Source organism: Carassius carassius, chromosome 35 (assembly GCF_963082965.1).
Source record: "Carassius carassius chromosome 35, fCarCar2.1, whole genome shotgun sequence".
Taxonomy (NCBI): Eukaryota; Metazoa; Chordata; class Actinopteri; order Cypriniformes; family Cyprinidae; genus Carassius; species Carassius carassius.
This window is the reverse complement of record NC_081789.1, coordinates 6211606-6235108: the sequence shown is the minus strand read 5'-3', so window position 1 is coordinate 6235108 and position 23503 is coordinate 6211606. Positions and strand designations below refer to the sequence as shown.

The following is a 23503-nucleotide window of genomic DNA, read 5'->3' as shown; positions in this document are numbered from 1 at the left end:
GGTTTGAATAACACGAAGGTGAGTAAATAATGACAATTATTACTCAAATATGAACTGTACTTTTAAGAGGATTTTTCCTTGTGGGTTTTAATAATTTTTATTTAACCCTTTAAATACCCCATACTTAGCAACAACAGCAATACTATATAAGCAATAATCAATAAATTGCTATATTTATTAATACTCAAATTAATTATTCCACCAAGTAATATTTCACAGTAATTGTGTGTATAATCAGTATAAAATAAAACATTTGAAAGATTACAATACATTACTGCCACCTTGCGTTCAAATTGACAAAATGTGATTCATGGGGCATAATGTTTGGGGTTTCTTGACAGATGTCACCATCTACTGGACATAAGCAGCTATTTCAGGTCACTGCACTCTCAGAAATGAGTCGTGTATCATAGTTTCTACTTCATCTACAAGCTTGCTGAAGTCAGCCTCACATACTACATGTGGATCATCTCCACTGTCTTTCATGTTCATCATCAGAGCTTCATGCATCTGCTCTCGGCCTCCAATGGTGCAGAGTTTATCCAATTGCTCAACAGGGTCTTGTGGGATATTTTGGCACTGAAGGGCTTTTAAAACAGCCGGAGCAAACTTCCCATGGTGTGCAGTGGAGCATATCACAAGCGGGCAGGTTTTGTCATGCATACGATCGGCGACTACTTTACCAACCGCTGTGTGAGTGTCCATTATGTAGCCTCTTGTTGCGTGCACCTCATGTATGGCCCTCAAACAATCATCTTCTGAGCACCAACCAGCTTGAACTTCCAGATTTATCTTCTGACGCAAAGTCTCTGATACTTTAAAGAAACGATCTCTTTCCAGATTCAAAAACAGATCTCTGACCAGGTTCCCATCCCCGCCAGATGCGTGATGTATGAACCTCTCAAGGTTAGAGGATTTCAGGATATCAATGGCAGGAGAGTTTGAAACCAGCAGCTTCCTTTTGCGGAGATCATACGCTCCACTGGCGATGAAGTCGGATATGACGCAGTTGTGATTGGACGCACAGATCACCTTCCGTATGGGGATTCCCATTTGTTTGGCATACAGTGCTGACATGGCGTTGCCAAAGTTTCCAGTAGGGATGCACACATCAATGGGGTCTCCAAACGTCAACGTGTGATTTCTGAGCAGGTCCAAGTATGCTGAGCAGTGATACACCACCTGAGGAAGCAGTCGAGCCCAGTTTATCGAGTTTGCGGTGCTGAGAACCGTGGCATATTCCACAGCTAAATGTCCGATCAAGTTTGAGTCCCCAAACATTTGTTTAATGCTCCTCTGGCAGAAGTCAAAGTCGGACAGGACACTAATGGACTTGGCATTGTCCTCCTGAAATCCTGTCATTTGTAGCTTCTGAATCTGACTCACTCCTTTCTCAGGGAAGAATACAAGCACGCCAATCCTCCTACGGTCACTGTCTTTAAGATTCTGGAAACCGTTGAGCACTGCGCTTCCTGTATCTCCAGATGTGGCCACTAGAATCAGGTAGTTGCACATCTGTGGAAGGCAGTGGACGAACAGCTGAGGCATTAACTGCAGTGCCAGGTCTTTAAAAGAAGCAGTGGGGCCGTGAAAGAGTTCTAGGATGTACTGATCATCAGTGAGGTGCTTTAGAGGTACAACCACTTGATTGGCGAAGTTCTGGCCATAAGCGCGATGCACCATTGTGCTCAATTCTACAGGTGACACATCCATAGGATGGATACAGTTTTCCAGTATGGCCACAGCTCTCATTGCATATGGCATGCTGGATATTCTCAACCATTCAGAAGGTTCCAGTTTGGGGAATCCTTTCTTTGGTACATAAAGCCCTCCATCTGGTGCAAGACCCTCTATGACAACATCACTGAAGAACTTGGAGTCACTTGACATTTGGCTCCTTGTTGAAATGAACATCTCTGATTCTGAATCCTCATATCTACCCAGAGTCCTCAGGACTTTATCAGCCACATCCTCCACAGAGTCTCCAGTCCCACAAAGGACTCGTGCATCCAGCCATTTTTCATAAAACTGTTTCCTGTACTGCAGTATCTCTCTCATAGAAATGCCAGCATCCTGACCCACAATCCTATGCACCTTCATTTGAGAGAGTCTCTGCATGATATCTTCTGTGTCCACATCCAGATAAAAGACCAGTCCAGATCGCTTCAAATGCTGCATGGAATCTGGATGCAATGGATTGGAGCCGGTTAGTGAGACAACACTTCCTGTAGCAGTGAAGTTAGATACCGCTTTTCCTTCTTCTTCAATGAATTCATCTCCACCGATCTCTGCTAGCTTGTCTGCCACACTCATTCCCCATGTCCTTTCGAGAACATCGTCATCTATATCAATAACAGGCATCCCTAGTCTCCGTCCCACAATCCGTCCAACACAGGTTTTCCCTGCTCCTGGAGGACCCATCAGGAGAATGTTTCTCTCAAGAGGTTTGGAGATTTGATTTGATAGCCATGCTGTAGTGAAGTATGAAGAACCAAACTGAGAAAATGGCAGGTGGGTCCTCAACTTTCTCACTTTAGCTAACAGCTGGCCAAAAGTTGCAGGGATCATCTTGGAAAAAAGAGGCAGAAATATGTCACAGGATTAAAACACGCCAGTAGATCTAATAATAAGATTATAAAGCATTTGCTAAAATACAATATACAGATTCTGTATTCTGCTGATTTAATCTATTTAGTTATAGTTTAGTTAGTTAGTTAGACTAATTTGTTTTAATAAACACTTAGGCTCTTCCCCAATTAACACACTAAGCCATGTGGTCTTCCTCCAAGTTTACATATTCATGAATTTATTTATTCATGCCATTTTGAATGTTGGGTAAGCGCCAAAAGGTGTGCATTGAAGCCGCAAAGGATATACATATATATATATATATATATATAATTATTATTATATGAGCATTTAACAAGTGCTGTTTTTTTTTTGCCAATTTCAAATCGAAATGTAAATTAATGCCAGCATTCACCAGAATAAAACAATTCCATTTGAATAAAATTATCAATTTAGCTGTATGTCAATTATATATTACATTTACATTTATTCATTTTGCAGACGCTTTTATCCAAAGCGACTTACAGATGAGGACATGGGATTTTAAATAATAAAAATAAATAAATAAAAATAAAAAAATAACTGATAGAATAAAAAAGAATAGAGCCAGCTAGTGTTAGAGATCTTTTCACATACACACACACACACACACATACAATTGCATAATAAATGAAAAGAAAATAGAATACAAAAAAATTAGAAAGGTAGGTAGATTTTTTTAAAGAATAGAATTATAATAGTGAGTGTTAAAGTTAGAGGGTCAAATAAAGATAGAAGAGATGTGTTTTCAGCCGATTCTTGAAGATAGCTAAGGACTCAGCTGCTCGGATTGAGTTGGGGAGGTCATTCCACCAGGAGGGAACATGTAATATCAGAGGAGGGTAGTAACGAGATACATTTACTTCGTTACATTTACTTGAGTAATTTTTTGGGGTAACTAATACTTTTCGGAGTATATTTAAAGATGGGTACTTTATACTCTTACTTGAGTAAATTTTTGGGGGAAAATCTGTACTTTTACTTCGTTACTGTGGGCGACGCTCCTCTCGTTACTTTATCTTAATGCAATAAATGTTATAAATGCTTCAGTTTATTCCAAACGCGCCGTCAACTTTTCTCTGGACAATGAGCGATTCCCATTCGAGTCAATTCTGTTCAAAGGCTTGATCAAACCAATTGGCAAACGAGTGAATTGGTTCATGAATCAGTTTGAATGAGTCGTTCAGTTCCCTGCCGCACGCGCTGAGCATCTGAAGTGGTTCACTCGTTTAAGAAGTGGAGTTGTAACGTTTAAGAACATCAGCAGCGTTGAAAACGTGGCTGGAACTGCACTGAATTGAAAGCAAATCTGCAAAGGCTATTATTTGCTTGCGATGGAGATCCTTATTAGATGAACACCGCGTGTGCTGTCTACTGTTTAACAGGTAATAACTTGGGCTACATTCGATTACAGTGCACATACCACTGTGACATTAGTTTGTTGTACGTGTGTGGCTTATAACAGAGGGGAGTCAAGTTGAATGCAGCTTCCAAAAGACAAAAAATAGCCGATTAAGATTTTATTAATTTTAATACAATCACACCTGTGCGAGTAGGCTACCTTCAGCAAGTCATAACATCAGCTGCTAAATTCAGATCTGTGATTGCTTGCTGGCGCTGAGCCAGAGATAGATGCGTTTTTACAGCGCTGCACATTATAACCAATCACACATGATTCTTTTGAGCTTATTAAAGCATTGGCCAATCAGAGGTGTTCCGATGAGTCATCGCTAAAATTCCGGTTCTTCCTTCACTCGCTCACTGACTGAATACCTCTTTCTGGCGAATTCTCTCGTCAGAAACAACAAAGTGCAGATGTGTGTACGAATCTTTAATTAAGATATTGATTTCACAGTGTTAACAGTTTCAGTGATTTTAATGGGAGTTTCTGAAAGTGATTGAAATCTAGACTGTCAGTGAAAATTATCTTTAATAATGTAAATGTTATTTGCTCTCTTTCTGAACAATGAAAGATTAGTAGCAATATTTATATCACATTAACTTTCAATGTTAAATTCACATTTAATATAAAGTCAGTCGTATTAAAAATATGTTATGGCATGACACCTATATCTGTTACTTAAGTAAACAAACTGGGTTTTATAATAAATTACATAAATTGGAGTAAAGGCTGATGAAATATATACATACACACACACATACATTACATACATTTTATCTATATATCTAAATAAAAATAGGCTCAGTATATATGACCCAAAGTAACTAACTAACTACTTGAGTAGATTTTTTATCCGATACTCTTTTACTCTTACTCAAGTAACTATTCAAGACTAGTACTTTTACTTTTACTTGAGTAAATATTTCTAGAAGTACTTTTACTTTTACTTGAGTACAGTTTTTGGGTACTCTACCCACCTCTGTTTAATATATATACGTGTGTGTGTGTGTGGATGTACGTATGCATGCATATATATATATATATATATATATATATATATATATATATATATATATATATATATATATATATATATATATATATATATATATATATATATAAAATTACATTTACCTTAAAAAGCGAAGAAAAAATAAATCCAGTATTGTACAGTTCTGGCTAGTTTGTCTTTCATCAAGAGAACATTTGAACGTTAATGTTCTCTAATAGGATTTCGGAAAGTTTTTTCTTTAGATGCACACAAATAGCAAACTATTGTAGAGTTTCAAAAGTAAGGTTCACCAAAAAAGCGGCGTTTATCTGACTTTCACATGCGCTCATGTCATGCATGGCGTGTGCCATGTAAACAAACCGCGTCAGTACGGCAACCGCGAAAGGACATCTTCCCTTTACGTGCTGAGCAGTAAACCTCTCTCTATGGTCTTCAAATAATATAAATAAAATATATATTTAGCATTGCATGAGGAATATGTTTTTGTGTTAAATGCCCATTCAAACTTAAATTAAAACGTACTGAAATCATTAAACTTTTGACTAATCCAGAAGAAAATAAAACGAGAAGTGTTTTATGTTGCTCGGTAGTGGTTGCCATAGAGACAGTTGTTCAACAACACCGATTCCATTACGTGAACAAAAAACACCACTGTCTACAAACAGCGGGACGTTTTCTCTTGATTTCCTGTCATTATTGTCTCTCTCAGCCATCATGAGCGACACAATCTATCCTCCAGAGAGCATCTATAACCTTATTCCCAGAGAGGAAGAGAAAGCCATGAAAGCACCCAGGTAACTCACTGTTTAAAACTGCTTAAAAAAACATGATCTCTTAACATAAAATATCACTTTCTTTGATATTTTAGTATTTAATTGTACTTTTTCTGTTCATTGTAACACTATTTTCTCAGTTTGAAACGTGATAAAACATAATTTTTCATTGTTACAAGCGCACTTCCACAGGTCTCATTAGCAGAATGTGAAAATAATATTAACACTGATATGTTTAAATTGTGAAGTATGTGTGCCAGAATGCATTTAACTTGCTTCAATGCCCATAAAGTGTGTTGTATTATATTATATTATGTTATCAGGTACATGTCAAAGTTCAGAGAGCAGGTGAAGCTGGAGAAAGAGGTGAACAAAGCTCCCAGTAAAACTATGGGACCAGCAAAAGTGGACGTGCCGTCGCCACAGAAATATCTGCTCAAACACTCCAAGGGACCCAAACTCCCAGAGAGTACATGCCCCGCATTTGGTGTTTGAGACATTCTGATCATTTATATATAATAATACTGTCTATTGCAACAATAAATGCCAATTTCATGTGCAGAGGTGTTGAGACCACTGAAGCTATTTACTATGCTCTTACGGTATACTAATTTAGCTCGGATCTTCTTTTTTACTTTTTTCAGAGAAACCATTTAAATATGAAGATGATGAGCTACACAGTAAACCACCAGTCCCTGCCAGAACAGACAAGCCGCTCATGGGTCTCCACAGCAACAAGAACTTCATTAAGACCAACGCTGTGGAGAACATCATGACAGTCCCGAGGAAACCCCAGCCTGTGTATGCTTATACCAAGAAGGGGGACAAACAACTGTTGGAGAACTCTGGTCTCGTCCCCAAATACATAAAGAAGAAGGTGAGAGTAGAGATGAGATGTTGAGCTTCATGTTTCAAAGCATACTGTTCATGGGACATATTGAATAGAGCAAAACTAACGCTTGTTCTCAGGACTATGGCCAAACTCCAGAGTACCTGCTCCAGCGCAGAGAGGAAGTGAAGAGAGCACAAGGAGAATATGACAACTATGTCAAGGAGCGAATGAGAGAAGGGGCCATGAAACAGCTTTCAGGTGAAGAACGCCACAATATCCTGCAGGTAATCAAATACACATACAAACTGTGTGTTGCCTGTGTTCTCTAGAGCTTGTTATTGCAGATCTTGCAGCATTCATCTCCTGATGAGAAATTGCTTGTCTTTTGTAGTTGTTCCTTTAGATGAATATATGAATAATGTTATATGAATAAATGGACGTGACCTTTTTTTTTTAAATTAGGATTGAAAAAATAAAGGAACCCACTCTGATAATAATAATAATAATAATAATGTATTTTATACTCACAAAGGCTGCATTTATTTAATCAAAAATACAGTTAAAACTATAATATTGTGAAATATGGCATTACAATTAAAAATAACAATAATAATAATAATAATTCAGTTTTAATATGTTTTAAAATGTATTTTATTCTTGTAATGGCAAATTTGCATGTTCAGTAGTCTTCAGAGTCACACGATGCTTCAGAAATCATTCTAATATGCTGATTTGATGTTTTAAAGAAACAGCTGCTGCTTAATATTTCTGTGGAAACTGTGTTACTTTTTATCAAAATAGAAAGTAGCATTAAAAAAAAAAAAAAAAAAATCTTTTGTAACATCCAAAAAGGTGTTTACAGCCATTTCAAACTATTTAATGCATTCTTGCTGAATTAAAATACCAAATAAATAAATCTTACTTGACCCCTATTACAAGCAATGTCTGATGACTTGATTTTGGCAGGCTCTGAAGAAGAACTGGGACGAGCTTCATCACCAGTACCAAGGCCTCTCTGTTGTCACAGACACAGCTCCAAAAAAATATAGGAAGGAGCGTCTGGAGCTGGAAATGAAGCAGCTGGAGAAAGATATTGAGCTGATTGAGCGACACAAAACCATCTACATTGCTAATAATTGAGCATGATGTTAGCAAGTCGCCCTGAATTCAGCAAATATCCAAGAACAAAATTTGAAACTGACAAAGTTTCTTTGCTTTTCCTCTATAATGGTACTTCAGAAATATTTTGAAAGACTACTGAAGAGCTTTACAACAATACATCTGAGTGCAATAAAGATCCCTTTAAATCAACTCAGTAGTCTCTCAGCGATTTCATTTATAACTTTATAACTTCATTTATTAAATCCAAAAGAACCCATTTGTTTTTCTTTTCTTAATACGGTTTATTTCTGGCCTTTTTCATGATTCATCAGTGAATATATATATATATATATATATATATATGTTTAATGTTTTATCAGAACATTTAACTCCTAGGCTGCATTCATTTAATCATGATTGAATGAAAAAATAAACAAATAAAATCTTACAAAGGTTTGATCTGAAGTGTAAAATAGTTTGTTGAACCTACTTTTTTTCTCTCTCTCTTATCTTGTTGAATATTGTAATTATCAGGTAATATGCATGGTGTTGATAAGTAGTCATTCTATTACAATGTAATGTTATACTCTTAGATTACTGTATCATTGCATTCAATTTCAGAAGCGAGTCAATCACGAATGAGATTCTAAAGTATTTGTTCTCCAGTAAGCAGCATGACTTCAGTAAAAAATCTAATGTGAAAGAAAGAAGTTATATTTATAAAGCCATAAAAAAATAAAAAATTCTATGTCTATCAAAAAGTACAGTATTGTGATAATGAAAACATTCTAAACACCTCCCACTCTGTTTATTCATGTAAAAAGGGTGGGTGCACAAATGTCTCTCAGTAAGTACCACAGTTTAATTCACTCTCACACAAACGAGCACTGACATGGCAGCGGACCAGAGAAAAGAACCAGGCGTTGTGGTAAATATGCCTAACATGTTAGATTTTGTTCATTACAATGGCACCTAAAAGCTTGTTAAATTTGCATTCTCATGCAAGTTCATTTTTCTTTTTGCTTTTTGTCCTTTCTACTTACACTAAACCCTACTATGTTTAATTTTCCATTCTGTCTTTGGTTGTTGGTTTAGATTAAAGACGGCTGGTCAGGTTACAGTTTGGAGCTGTTTAATTATTCTTAACAGTACCGGGGTGATCTGGAGTGTGTGTACATCCCTCATGGAGTCTTTTTGAACAGGTAAACACTCTGATGGACACAGATCACCTCCTCCACCACAAACACTGTACATAAAAATACAAGGCAGAGATTATTAAAATGGCACATACATTCTCTCTTATACTCTATTATTTGTCTCATTCATAAGTAGTATTCCAGTTATACTGAATAGAGTTTAAAGGGATCTTTTTCTCAGGAGAAAATCTGAGGAGCAGAGTACTTAAAGGGATAGTTCACCTAAAAATGAAAGTGAGATGTGTATCTGCTTACCCCCAGGGCATCCAAGATGTTGGTGAATTTGTTTCTTCAGTAGAACACAAAAAAAGATTTTTAACACAAAAATATTGCAGTCTGTCAGTCATATGATGTCAGTGGATGGAATCACGGCTTTGGGAGTCTAAAAACATACACAAACAAAACAAAATTTAACACTGCGGCTCATGACGATACATTGATGTGTAAAGACACAAAACGATCTGTGCAAGACTGAACAGTATTTATATCGTTTTTTATCACTGATTCACGCAATGTCCGAACTGTTCAAACAGTCCTGAGTGTGTCCTGAGCATGTCCTCAACAGCCGGCACGTGACACGTCCATTTATTCTTCTTGTTTTACGGCAGATCGCAGGTTTATAAGTTCATTACTGCCACCTATCTCTATCACCTATCTGTCAATGGTCCACTTGAGAGATAGGTGGCGGTAAAGTCTGTGATCCACCTTAAAGCAAGAAGAAGAAGAAGACACGTCACGCCAGCTGTTGAGTATTGAAAAAAAAAAGAATGTTTATATTCTGAACTATTCTTTGGATTTATGGTTTAGTCTTGTGCTTTCCAAGCTCCACAATCAGATTCCAAAGAAAATTGGGTTGATTTACAACTCGCCCTGTTAGCTTCATGTGACCCTTAAATCTAATTTCTGAAATCACATGACCCCCTCACACACAAATACTCACAGTTTGTGACTTTGTGATCTAATGTGATTTGTAGGATTGAGTGTCTGGCCAGAGATATTCTTGAAGATATCGAAAAATCATGATCTGATGGTTCTGTGTGTTCTGAAGGGAGGATATAAGTTCAGTTCTGACCTGGTGGAGACTAAAACTCGATTAAAGATTGACCATCAGAGTGAGGAAACCTGGTGAAGAAACACAGAAATCATAAGCATAATAGCCAAAACTAGTTCTGTTTGATAGCAGAGAGTTATGTTTCTACAACGCATCAGGAATAACAGTGTTCAGATAGTTTAGTTCAGATAGAAAAACACCCCTCAAATGAACTCTTTGTTAAATCCCAGAAATGACCAATTTGGAGAGAAAAATAATAATAAAAAGAAAAAAATTAATAATACTTTTGTAAATGCTCAGAGTTAAAGTGGCCATAATTATCTGTAAGCAGCAGATGGCGCTCTTTAGCTGTGTGTCTGTTATTCAGAAAAAATATGTGCATTTGCTAAGACTAGCATATTTCTATCTATGCTACTGTATTATTATTTCTGCTGTATGCAAAATGTTTATTGTGCACAGTATGGACATTGCCCAAAAAAAAAAAAATGTCCAAAAACAACTGGATGATATGCAGTGTACTACATTTCTACATTTGCCATAAATCTACTTTTGGACCTATAGAGCTTGGATAAATTCTTGATTTATTCATTCATTCATTACAGTGTGTGAGAAGTCAGTACATCAACATCAGACAAGGTATCATTGGTAACAAGGTAACGTACATAATTTGATTAACAAAATAAATGTAAAAATTAGTATGCTGTGAGTTAATATTAATGCAAATTGAAATTTTCAGAGAACAAATGGATGCTCTGTGCCCAATATAAGATCAGATTTGAATATTTAGTTTTTTTTTTTTTTTTTTCAGATATAGTATTGTCTAATTTTCACGCAGTTTAATTTGATGTAGTCTGCTAAAGTAACTAATACTAAAACTAAAGTGCAAAATAATATATATATATATATATATATATATATATATATATATATATATATATATATATATATATATATATTAAAAATATTTAGACACTAATAAAAATGGCAAAACCACACAACACAAAAATAAGGGGAAAATCCCTCTAATAAACAATATTAATAAATGCTTTCATTTGAGATTTTATAAATTGATCCCTTTGATGTATTGGTTTAAAATGACTGGCTCATCCATTCAAAATCATTTTGTAATACACAATTTAGTTAAATGCTACTGTTTTATCAAAATGTTTTTGCTTCCAATATTCACATACATCAATTATTTAAGAACCGATTCCGTAACTCTTTAGTATAGGTAGCACTTGTTAACTATTAACTACAACATTTCTCTCAATAAATTCTTAATTTGCTGCTTATTAATAGTTAGTAAGGTAGTTGTTAGGTTTAGGTATTGGGTAAGATTAGGGATGTAGAATAAGGTCAAGTAGAATAAAGCATTAATATGTTCTTAATTAGCATTAATACATTGCTAATATTCTAGTTATATGCATGTTAATAAGCAACTCATAGGTGTTACCTATTCTAAAGTGTTACCTGTGTGTCTTTAAATGCAAATAACACTAATCAAACTTGTCTTTTAGTACGTATTATCAAAATAACTGTCTATCTGAAATACACAAAGAGATGGATACTGTAGAGGATACAATAAAGGTAAAATTTTTTGTCTGGGTCGGTCTTCAAAGTTGAGTGATTTACTCATGGGCCCGTGAGGAGCCTCCAGTCCTTCAGCCAGTGCTTCCACTTCCTGTCTGAACACAATCGACCCAGAACATTCATCTCAAGCACAGAAGAGCCACTTCACCCATTTACAGAAGATCAGCTTGACCCTGAGAAGAGGACGCAACCCAATTGTCTCATCAGACAAAAGCAGTCTTTCTGTCGTGCATAAAGCAGTCGATTGTGTCAGCGGTGCTCATGTCTATAGAGACTGTAAGATCATATGTGCTGACAGGGCCACAGCAGGGGCCTTTTAACGTCCATCTCTGTGTTTTTCTCACTGTGTGTTTTACAGAATGACCAGTCCACTGAAGATATGAACGTTATTGGACCAGATGACTTCTCCATGCTGGAAGAGAAGGTATTGTATCATTTTTTATTTTATTATTATTATTATTCTTTTTTTTTGTAATAAGAAAGCATGAAAATTAGCTTTATTATCAATGATATAATTAAGGCACTTTTATGATACCTCAAATCAGATTGTGGCTTTTTGAACAGAGTTGGTATTAATTTTCTTAGGGTAGGTACTTTTACATGACAACAGTTGTATAAAAAATGTATGAAAAGTTCTTCCTTTCCACTTTTTTAAAGTTTTATATACACACATCGTTGTCAAAATGATCCCTGTTCACGAAAACAACCAAAAACCAAGTACAGTACAAAACCCTGTACAGGGCAAAAACTCCACCCCTCCATTTAATTGTATGGGATGTAAGCCAAAAAAAAAAATAATAATACATATATATATATATATATATATATATATATATATATATATATATATATATATATATATCAATGCTATCTCACGACCAATTCGTACGTATTTTAACGAGGTGGCTTATTCGTACGAATTTGTATGACCTCACTCGTACGATTTTATACGATTTGTCTAAACCCCAGTGACGGTTAGGTTTAGGGGCGGGGTTAGGTGTAGGTCATTCGTACAAATTCATACGAATTGTGCAACTCGTAAAATACGTACGATTTGGCAAAAATCGTATGATTTTGTACGAGTGTGGTCGTATGAATTCGTACGAATAAGCCACCTCATGAAAAATGTACGAATTGCCGTAAGATCGGGTTGATATATATATATAAAATGAAACTTTACACTTCAAATTATTAACTTGCTGATGTATGTTCAAGTGCTCATGTTTGTAAAAAGTTAACGTTTAGTCTGTTAGTTGATGCTATAAAATTGAGGTTTGGTGTCATGATTGTGAACTTGCGATTGGGTCTGCGGGAGTTTGAGAGGAACTATGATACAGCACCTACACCTCATGATCACTACTGTGCAGATCTGCGCTCCAAATTAATCAATTCTGTGCAGTTTCTGGTTCCAAATGAATCACTACTGAACAGAATCAGGCTCCAAATGAATCAATACTGCACATACTCGAGCTCCAAATGAACCACTACTGAACAGAATCAGGCTCAAAATGAATCACTACTGAACAGACTCAGCATCCAAATAAACCACTATTGCATAGACTCTCCCTCCAAATGAACCACTACTGAACAGACTCTGGCTCCAAATGAATCACTACTGCACATACTCGGCCTCCAAATGAACCACAGTTGTCGTCACAGTTATAAACTCAACGGCTTTCTTCTTTGAAGGGGTTTGGCGACACAGCATTTTTGTTTCCAGGCGGAACGTTAAAGAACGCGACACACACGTCTACTGGAAATCCTGTATAATTCAACCAATCCGATGACGCCTTTGACACTCCTGAAGTGTTTCCACTTTTGTGTCCCATATGCATCAGATGTTTAGCCAATGGTCCGTGGACATGACGTCTGAGGCTGAGACTACTACTGTGCAGACTGTGCCTCCAAATGAACCACTACTGCACAGACCAGGCCAGTAGTTGGCGATGTCCCTTTGGTATTTTCCAAATTGTCATTGTCAAATGTGTCTTGCCATGTGAGGAACCACTGTAACTATTCAGTGCATAAGTGAACTGTCATAACGAATCAAACTGAATCGCAAACTAATTCAGACCAACTCCTGCTTTCAAACAGAAAGCTGCTTGGTTTGCCTTACATGTAAAGGTACTTCATTGTTTGGGAATAAAATTAATTAATTTCAATACAAAACCTTACAATCAAAATTAAATTAAAATAGGTGGACTTAGAGGTGGACCCTTTTGACTTTGGCCAGTAAACAAACAATTAGAACACTCTAATATCCATATCACCAGGCAACATCCTACTACCCAGAATGCCCTAGCAACTACATTGGGGTTCACCTCAAAAATAATTGAACATTCATAAAAAATTAAAAACCTAGTCATGCTATTAAGATCCCATTCAACTTCTCTGTACACCAGCTCTCAGTACAAAGTGTGAAGCCAGCCTTAATTTGTTCCAACAAGTCATGTGTATAAAATTCCAGAACAAACAAACACACGCACAACCTAGAACATTCAAACTAGTTGTGTAATAATTTTCCCTAGCAGTTTGTGTGTGATTTTCATGATTACACTGTATCAGGACCTGGGGGTCTGATGAACTGATTGTGTCCATATGGATCTTGGATCAGGGGTTGACTGTTAAATGGCTTAGTGTGTTTAGTGAGAAAATACATACAGCTTCTAAGGCTGATTTTTTTTTTTTTAACAACAAGCCACATTGTGTCCCTTCAGAAGAATTCGGAGACCTTGTAAAGCTGATACATTTCTGGACTACCAGGACTAGGAAAGACTCATAGTTTCCACAGCAATATTAAGCACCACAGTTGTTTTGAACATTGATAATAATAAGTGTTTCATAAGCAGTAAATCAGCATATTAGAATGATTTCTGAAGGATTATGTGTCACTGAAGATTCTGGAGTAATGATCACAGGAATACATTTATTACATTTACAATATACATAAGTGTTACATTGTAATGCTATATCACAACATTAAACTGGTAATCATAAAATGACCAGGAAAAAAGGGTTTCTGTTCAAGAGTAGTTCTATCCTGTACAGAACACATATTAAACATTTAATCATTATAGACAAATTGCATCTGTGTATGATATGCAGCCATATTGATTATATCCATCCACAGCAATCAATAGTCTGTGCATCATCATGGCAGCAGTGTGATGTCATATCTGACCTAATGAGTGTGGTTGATGCTTGGATCCTTAGAGACATTAGTATCACATTTCTACAGCTTGTCCAAAATAAATTTCTACCAGATACAGTAGGTGTACAAGAAAATATGTGACCCATGAAGCTCTTATGATATGAACAAAGGGTTAAAATATGAATAAATGAACCAAAAGTTTCAATTAAAATGTGGCATTATTTTAATCATTGCATGTAACTTATTCTATGACATTTTTCTGATGATATCTGGATTCTTTTTTGGATGTTGGTTAAAATGTTTTGCGTTCTTTAAATTCTGACACATTCTCTCTCTCTCTCTAGATTGTTAAGGTAAGCTGGTATGTATATGTGTGTGTGTGTGTGTGGGGGGGGGGGGGTGTTTATTGCATGTTTAAAAAGTATGCAGATACATTTTTAAATGTTATCATGAATTGTAATTATATTACATTATCATATTATGAAACAATAATAAAAACAAATGATAAGCCAGCTAAAATAAAAGAACAAGAGAGACGCAAACAAAGGTTGTTATGAATAATTCCCATTGCATATGTGCAGGGTAGTCTGGGTCGTGTCTGGAAAACAATAGAAAGGTATTTTCCTTTCAGATCTGATTTCATATCAGACATTTTCCAGTCTGAAATAACCTGTGTAGATCACTCTATCACATGAGCTGTTGCATTAAATGCAAACAGTGCTGTGGATCATATTTCTCTTTTGGTCTGTTTTTTTCTTTTTCATTTTAATTGTTATAAACTATTATTATGAGTTTTGTGCAAATTTCCATTCTTCTTTTATTTACTGTGTGGTTAATTTGTAAGTTAACACTCATTGTCTCTTACTCTGAAAAATTAGCTCTGTTATAAAATGCATCATATTATAGCTGGACTAAAGACTTGAAGCTGTCATAATGCATGCATTCAAAATTATAAACTCTTTTGAGGCCAACTGTGAATTTTTCTTGTGTGCTTCACGTGAAGAATGATATTTTTATGTCTTGCAAAATTGCTCTTTATGTGGAGTACAAGTAATCACTTATGAGCAAACCCATATGGAATCTGCACCTGCAGAACTCCACAGGAAGACAGATTTCAAATAGCCAGCTTATTAGAACTGAGCTTTTGTTTCATGTATCACCATATATCCATTCCAGTGTAATTTTATATGTATTCATTTCCTCACAGGCAATAGTGGACACGGGAAAAACCATGAGAGCCCTTCTACAGCATGCAGAGACCTTCCAGCCCAAAATGGTTAAAGCTGCAGGATGAGATCAGAGGATGCACAGCCCGAGAACAAATCTAGAGAGGCAGATTGTGACATTTGCATGAGATCTTTGGATGAGATCTAATGGAGGTTGAGGGTTTCATTAGCAATGTTAATGTGTTCCTGTGTCTTCTCATTTAGGATGCTGGTAAAGAGGGTTCCTCACGGCAGAGCTCCCAGACTGTGAGTGACCAAGGGTGCTCAAACACTACTTCTGGTCTACAGAAATGGGCCGTAATGAATCACAGTATCACACAGGGGATAGAGAGATTACCTGAACATGACTGCTATTAGTGTGATCTGGTTATTTATGTTTCCCTATTTGTTGGTCACTACGAGTTATGTCGAACGACATATGGGGTCTCACTTGGGAGGCCAATCATCTCTGAGTTTAAGAGAAAATGGCAATGAAAATTGGCTAGTGGATTTAACATACCTGAGCCACTCCCCGTGCCTACGGGTATTAATAGGCAACAGGTCCATCCACTTATTCAGATTTTTGCTTCAAAGCCAAGTAGTTGATGGAAAATAGTCACTACAAAGCCTTTCATCTTTGTGTTTCTGAGCTGTTCCTGGTTGGTGTGATGGCGCAGTACAGCGGTGTCCCTGTTGCGTTGTCTGCAGTGTCTCTATACTTGTTTCTAGGCATGGAGCGCGGCTCACAACCGCGTTCTGCTCTTGTTCCTTTCTTCCCAGAGGTGCATGAAGAGCTGTCGAATTTATGGACGGCCCCTTTTATGGCCAGAAGCCGCCCGTCTCCCTTTTCCATCCTCACCACCCTCGATGGCGAGGTAGCCAGGGGGTACATGGACATTCCCCAGGTGGAGAGAATGGTTGTGGTGCACCTGTGCCCGCAAAATGGCTACTTGGAGGAATCGTCTGCATCTCCTGTCCAAGGCCTGTAAGCTGCCAAGGCTTATAGTGCTGCGGGCCAAGCTGGCTCTGTCCTGCACGCCATGGCTATCCTGCAGGTACATCAAGCCAAGGCGCTAAAAGCAATGCACAAGGGTGGTACCGACCTGTTACTGTTCCGCTTTTTCAATAAAAGAGCAATTTCCCTTTCCTCTGAGTTGCAAGGCTCGTGGGTTGATGATGAGCCACGGACTGCCTCCTCATTCTTACCCATGACACCCCTTTTCGCCAGTGGTCAAGAGGTCACGGTTTGGAGATGCAATGCCTCTGCACGCATCTCTGGCCACTCTACCTGGGCTTCCCCGAATCGACTCCAGATCAGCTGGACTGGAGTCAGACCGTCCGAATGAGCAAGCGCGACGGGTTGGGCAGTGCAAGCCATGCTCCCAAACACACGGGGAGTGTGGCTGTGAGGTCTCAGAATGCAATGCTTTCTGGGCCATCAGACACAACTCCCCATCGCTGCACCACTGCGGGTATGTCGACTGTCCCTTTGGTGCCACTTGTACGGAGTTTGGGAGCACAGCTTGCACTGCCCAACCCGTCGCCCTTGCTCATTTGAACGGTCTGACTCCAGTCCAGCTGATCTGGAGTCGATTCGGGGAAGCCCAGGTCGACCTGTTTGCTTCCCATGAGTCCTCCCACTGCCAGCTGTACTACTTCCTGTCCCAGACCCCCTTGGGCACGGATGCACTGGCACACAGCTGGCCTTGGGCTCTACACAAGTATGCGTTTTCCCCAGTGAGCCTGCAAGATCAGGGAGGATGAGGAACAGGTTCTGTTGGCTGTGCCTTACTGGCCCACCAGGACCTGGATTTCGGAACTCATGCTCCTCGTGACAGCCCGTCCCTGGAGCATCCCCCTGAGGAGGGACCTCCTCTCTCAGGGGCTGGGCACCATATGGCACCCACGTCCAGATCTTTGGAACCTCCACATGTGGCTTCTGGACGGATACATGCCCAAGGTTCCCACCACCCCCTTCCAAGACCAGGTGGTGAACCTGCAAGCACTGCCCCTGGAGGAGGAGCTGTGTCCTTTGCTTTGGAGGTCAGCAGAAGGAGAAGATGGCCCACTGGATAGTGGATGCCATCGCCTTGGCGTACCATTTCCAAGATGAGCCATGAGTGTTGACTCCTCCTATGCACTGTCTGGCAGACATCTGTTGAGCTGTGGGCTGGGTGAGACCTAACACCTTCGCGTGGTTTTACAACCTTCGTGTAGAGCCAATTTCTTCCCGTGTGTTGGGTAACAGGTAATTGGTGGGCAAGGGCTGGCTCAGTGTCACGCATGCTGCCATTCCCTCTAACACAGGGATGCGAGCGCCTTTCTTCTCCCAGTAGAGTTCCCCGGTTGGCGTACCCTGGTCGAGCATCCTCCAGCACCCTTGGCGGTCAAACTTGGTGCACCAGTCTGGGTCAGTCCATATCAGTATCTCCACGTCACCTCCCTACGGGTAGGATGTGGTCTCTGTAGCAACCTCTTCCTAAGGCTCGCTTCCCCATCGTTTTGCCAAGCTGAAAGATCAAATAGGGAAGATTTGAAGCAATCTTTCACTGAAGGTTGAAATCCCTTCCACTAACTTTTTGTGGGTGGAATAGCAGCATGGCCTTCTCCAGCAGCGATGTATTCACCCCTTGGCCCCTTCGGTACCAAGGTCAGTGAATTTGCGCTGGGGCTTTGGGAAGGTTACGACCTTAAGCGTAGCTTTTGTGGCACGCCACGGCTTGTCGACAACTGCAGCGCCACAGGGCTGTGACGGTGTTCAGGTTGTGGCGTTTTCCATAGGACCCCATATGTCATTCGACATATCTCGTAGTGACCGAAAGATAGGGAATGTATCGGTTACGTACATAACCCTCGTTCCCTGATGGAGGGAACGGAGACGTTATGTCCCCATGCCACAACCTTGAACCATTTGCTTGTTGTCTGGACACGTTCTCGACTCCTCGGCGTAAAACCTGAATGAGTGGATGCACCTGTCGCCTATTTATATCCGTAGGCACAGGAATTGGCTCAGGTATGGTAAATCCACTAGCCAATTTTCATTGGTGTTTTCTCTTAAATTCAGAGATGATTGGCCTCCCAAGTGAGACCCCATATGTCATTCAACATAACTTCTCTGTTCCCTCCATCAGGGAACGAGGGTTACGTACGTAACTGAGACGTTCACTGCAGATGTTGGATTTGTCATTCCTAATCGTTTCATGGTGGGTTACGCTCTGGTCTACAACAAGTACTCCAGAGACCTCAATGTATGTTCATGTCTATTTTTTTTAATTCTATTATATTTAGAAATAGTATGATGAGATACTTTAATTCTGAAACCTCACAAAAGAACCAAAGAGTACAGTTGTTGTTGTTTTTTGTTTTGGACAAGGTTTTTTTTTTACATGGTGTCGTGGTAGTACCTAATTTTTTGATTCAGAACTCTGTTTGTAACATTGTAGGAAGGAGTTAGCTGAAATGAAGATTTATATACCGCAGTATTTTATTTAAATCAAGAAGATAATTCAAGATGATAACACTGGAACTAAACAAGACACAGGTGAACATAATCAAAAACCATGAAAACATAATAGAAACTATAGAAGCAAACTCGGATACAGGAAGAAAACATAGGCAGAGAGAACAGAAACAATGAAACATAAATGTATTTCAAAATAAAGGTCTCAAGACCCATTTTACCAAGGACAATAGTTTTAAAGGTCCCGTTCTTCGTGATCCCAAGTGTTTAACTTTAGTTAGTGTGTAATATTGTTGTTAGAGTATTAATAATATCTGTAAAATTCTAAAGCTCAAAGTTCAATGCCAAGCAAGATATTTTATTTAACAAAATTCGCCTACAAAAAATGACCCGTTTGGACTACATCCCTCTAGTTCCTGCAGTAATGACGTCACTAAAACAGTTTTTTGACTAGCCTCCGCCCACATGAATACACAAACAGGGGGTTGTGGCCTTGTTGCGCTCCGACGGAGAAGGAGGAAGAGCTGCGTTTGTTTGTCGCCATGTCGTCGAAATGCTGTTATTTTCATCTCGGAGTCCAAACATCTTTGTTTGGCCTTCCCAGGGACGCTGTACTTGGAGATTAATGGTTACAATTTATGTTTAACTCGGTTCCCAAAAATTATAATCCACATGTAAAACTATGTGCAGCACATTTTGCTGAGGACAGCTTGCTGAGGACAACTTCCTCAATCTCAATCAGTTTAATGCCGGATTCGCACAAAGATTATTCTTGAAAGATGGATCAGTTCCCTCTTTGTCTGGAGAAGGCATTGTTTATGGACCACATCCGGTAAGTGTATTTTATTATTTAAGTTGGTGCGTTTAACAGTTTCTGTAACTTATTACACAAAGGGCAACGCTGTTTAGCTTTGCTAACTAGATGTTAGGGCTGTGCAAAAAAATCGAATGCGATTTTCATGCGTATCTCGTCTGTAAAAACGCTCCTGTGATAAGTACATCTCCAGCACATGCTCCTGCTCACTTGCTTCTCAAAACTAGTCCAATCGCGTTTACAGGAGGGCCGCGTGCTCTAAGCTGGTGTCGAATCACAACACAGGAACCGCTGGCACAATCAGAACTCATTATGTATTTCTAAAGGAGGGACTTTATTGAACAAGGAAGTCATCAGCCCGTTTTTATGACAGTGAAAACAGTGGTATACAGATATGTGAATTGTGTGAAAAATACAGTTTTTTTACATGCGAAACATGAACACATGTTATATTGCACACTGTAAACACAATCAAAGCTTCAAAACAGCATGAAAAACGGGACCTTTAACAACAATGAAAACTATAAAGTTTTTAATTATTGTTTCAATTATATGAGGATAGGGAAGTTCCACATCACAGCTGTAATGATATCAACACAGGAATGATAGCAATTGAATCATTTTCAAAATTATTATTATTATTACAGGGTTCCCCACTCACGCATCTAGTGTGACACTCACTCTTTCAGCATCAATCTCACGCTGAAGTCCAAGCGTGAGTGTCACGCCAGATGCGTGAGAGTTGGCAACCTTGTTATTACTTTTACTTCGGCTGGTGAATGAATGAGAAAAAAAAAAACATTGACAGGAATCAGAATCCACACAACTTTAAAACGCTTTAGAACTTAAAGCAACAGAAGTCAAAATGGCAGTGCACACTTATATTAAACAGAACAGTATTGTGCATTGTTGTAGATGCTAATATAATGATTGTTATTTTTTTCTTTAACCTTTAAACAGGTACAGCAACAGTACAGGTTTTTTTTTAGCAATTTGTAACTATTATAAAGTTTGGCAAATTGATGGCTAATTTGTATGAATTTGTGTTATTCATTTCATACTTTTTGGTATCATCAGCTTATGCCCCACTATAGGTTAATGAAACTTGATGCTTCATTTATTTATTTATTTGTACAAAAGCTGTGGCAATAGATACTTTTTACACTAAGTGCAAACAGCAACAGATGCTATTTACACTAAGTGCCAATAACGATATTTAAAAATAGTAGCATTTTCTTTGCAGTAATATTAGTTAGATGCTTTTTATACTTCTTAGTGCAAGTGGCAGTAACGGCAATATTTGCACCTCAGAATTGTAGTACATTATAAAACAGTGTGCAAAAACAATATATTGAATGGGCCCATAGCCCTAACAGATAAACACCCATAAGGCACTTTGTTTTCTTCGTTCATTTTATTGAAAAAAAAAATGCCTTTCCAGTCTTATATGTGATGTAAAAATGGAGAATAGGGAGTTCGGCAAAAGGCAGATTTGAACTCAGGTTGATCTTAGACTCGGGTCAAAAAGTCACTGCTCCGGGATTTACCACCTACTACTTGAACTGTTATTCAGCAGGACTTTTTGGTAATGTTGTCGAGAACAACCACAAGTTGGTGGGCAGAGTTAGTGTAAATAGCCTAGTGTTAGTAGACACTCCTTTGAACAAATCATTTCAATATGATCAGAGTGTATGAATTTGTACAATATCCCCTCCTCTTAAAAGTGACCCTGGACCACAAAACCTTAAGTGTCAATTTTTTTAAATTGAGATTTATACATCATCTGAAAGCTGAATAAATAAGCTTTCCGTTGATGTATGGTTGTAAGGATAGTTCAATATTTTGCTGAGATACAACTATTTGAAAAATCTGGAATCTGATGGTACAAAAAAAAAAAAAATCTAAATATTGAGAAAATCACCTTTAAAGTTGCCCAAATGAAGTTTTTAGCAATGCATATTACTAATCAAAAATTAAGTTTTTAATATATTTATGGTAGGAAATATACAAAATATATTTATGGAACATGATCTTTACTTAATATCCTAATTATTTTTGGCATAAAATAAAAATTTATAATTTTGACCCATACAATGTTTTTTTTGGGCTATTGATACAAATATACCCATGCTTCTTATGACTGATTTTGTAGTCGAGGGTCACAAATAGGTTCAGATGGTGTAGTTATGGCATTTTCCAGAAGGGCCAAAAGTTCACTCCTTGGAATAGCCCAACTTAAATGGATACTCCAACTCAAAATGAAAATTTGGTCATTAATAATTTACCCCATGTCGTTCCAAACCTGTGAATGCTTTGTTCATCTTCGGAACACAATTTAAGATATTTTACACTGTCAAGGTCCAGAAAAGTATGAAAAGCATTGTCAGAATAGTCCATCTGCAATCAGTGACAACAATTTGTCTCCTCTATAAGCTGAAGGCAGGCAGCTTACACTCTTCACTGTCAGCTGCGACACAAGGATGCGCTGTTTTCTTTCATATCAAAGCATAAATACATGTAGAAAACGTATCCTTGTGGCGTGGCTGACACAAAAGAGTCTAAGCTGCCTGCATTCAGCTTATATTCTCCAAAATGGTGCTACGGTGATGTGGAGAGACACAGAAGAGACTAATTGTTGAATAAAGTCTGAAATCTGAAATATTAGCCAGTAAAAAAGCTAAGTTTTAAAGCTGCATAAAAAGGCCTACAAACATCAAAGCTTATCATAAAACATTATATAATACATTAATCTCACAGCCATTTAAACCTGTAGCTTGAATGTCATCACTGAGTGTTGAGCGGGACTTGGTGAACATCCAAATTAAATCTGGCATGCAGCACAGCATTCATCTTTCCTAGAAAACTCTAATCAGCCTCATACATCATGTGAACCAGCCCCTCCTGCAGCTGTAAATTTGATGGAAAACATCTTTCTGTTACACAGCAGACAAGCAGAAGCGAACATTTTGATGTGTTATTTCTACAGCTTTATTGTCTGCTTTATTTATTGCTCAACTCACGTAAGCGATTTCTTCCTCCTCTTCACAGCATATCTGCGTCATCAGTGAGATGGGGAATTAGAAATATAAAGTGTGACAAAACTCTTCTTTCAAGAGGACTGGACATTTATATTACCATAACAGATGAAAAACTTGTTTTGACAAGATAACTGTGCTATCCAATCAGAAATCAATCTGATCTCTCAAGTCTAATATCTGTAACTGACATTCTGAATTATGTTTGAAATATTATATAATATATTTTGCATGAATTGGGTTAAAGTCACATCACAGTAATAACGTGATATGA

The 23503-nt window shown here is 38.0% G+C and overlaps 3 protein-coding genes across 5 annotated transcripts; 2 read left to right on the top strand and 1 right to left on the bottom strand.

Moving 5' to 3' along the window:
- Positions 1-221: 221 nt before the first annotated feature.
- LOC132115935 (threonine synthase-like 1) lies at positions 222-5260 on the bottom strand. The gene is made up of 2 exons (XM_059524373.1): positions 5144-5260; positions 222-2568 (listed from the first exon to the last, which is right to left on the bottom strand). Exon 2 carries the CDS (start codon positions 2566-2568, stop codon positions 379-381), a length of 2190 nt encoding a protein of 729 aa, XP_059380356.1. The 5' UTR covers positions 5144-5260; the 3' UTR covers positions 222-378.
- A 315-nt stretch (positions 5261-5575) lies between these two features.
- On the top strand, positions 5576-7937 carry enkur (enkurin, TRPC channel interacting protein). 3 transcript variants are annotated; one of them, XM_059524083.1, is made up of 5 exons: positions 5576-5815; positions 6118-6263; positions 6439-6671; positions 6764-6910; positions 7593-7937. In XM_059524083.1, exons 1-5 carry the CDS (start codon positions 5598-5600, stop codon positions 7764-7766), a joined length of 918 nt encoding a protein of 305 aa, XP_059380066.1. In that variant the 5' UTR covers positions 5576-5597; the 3' UTR covers positions 7767-7937. The 3 variants fall into 3 exon arrangements, with proteins under 3 accessions (XP_059380066.1, XP_059380067.1, XP_059380065.1); XM_059524084.1 differs by having other exon boundaries at positions 5583-5815; positions 6118-6281; positions 6764-6884; XM_059524082.1 differs by having other exon boundaries at positions 5587-5815; positions 6118-6281.
- prtfdc1a (phosphoribosyl transferase domain containing 1a) lies at positions 7769-23290 on the top strand. The gene is given in 11 exon segments (XM_059524031.1): positions 7769-7773; positions 8613-8655; positions 8823-8929; positions 9898-9934; positions 9936-10048; positions 11874-11993; positions 15892-16007; positions 16148-16172; positions 16174-16187; positions 19092-19168; positions 23243-23290. Coding segments are annotated over 11 exon segments (705 nt in total).
- The last annotated feature ends 213 nt before the right edge of the window (positions 23291-23503 follow it).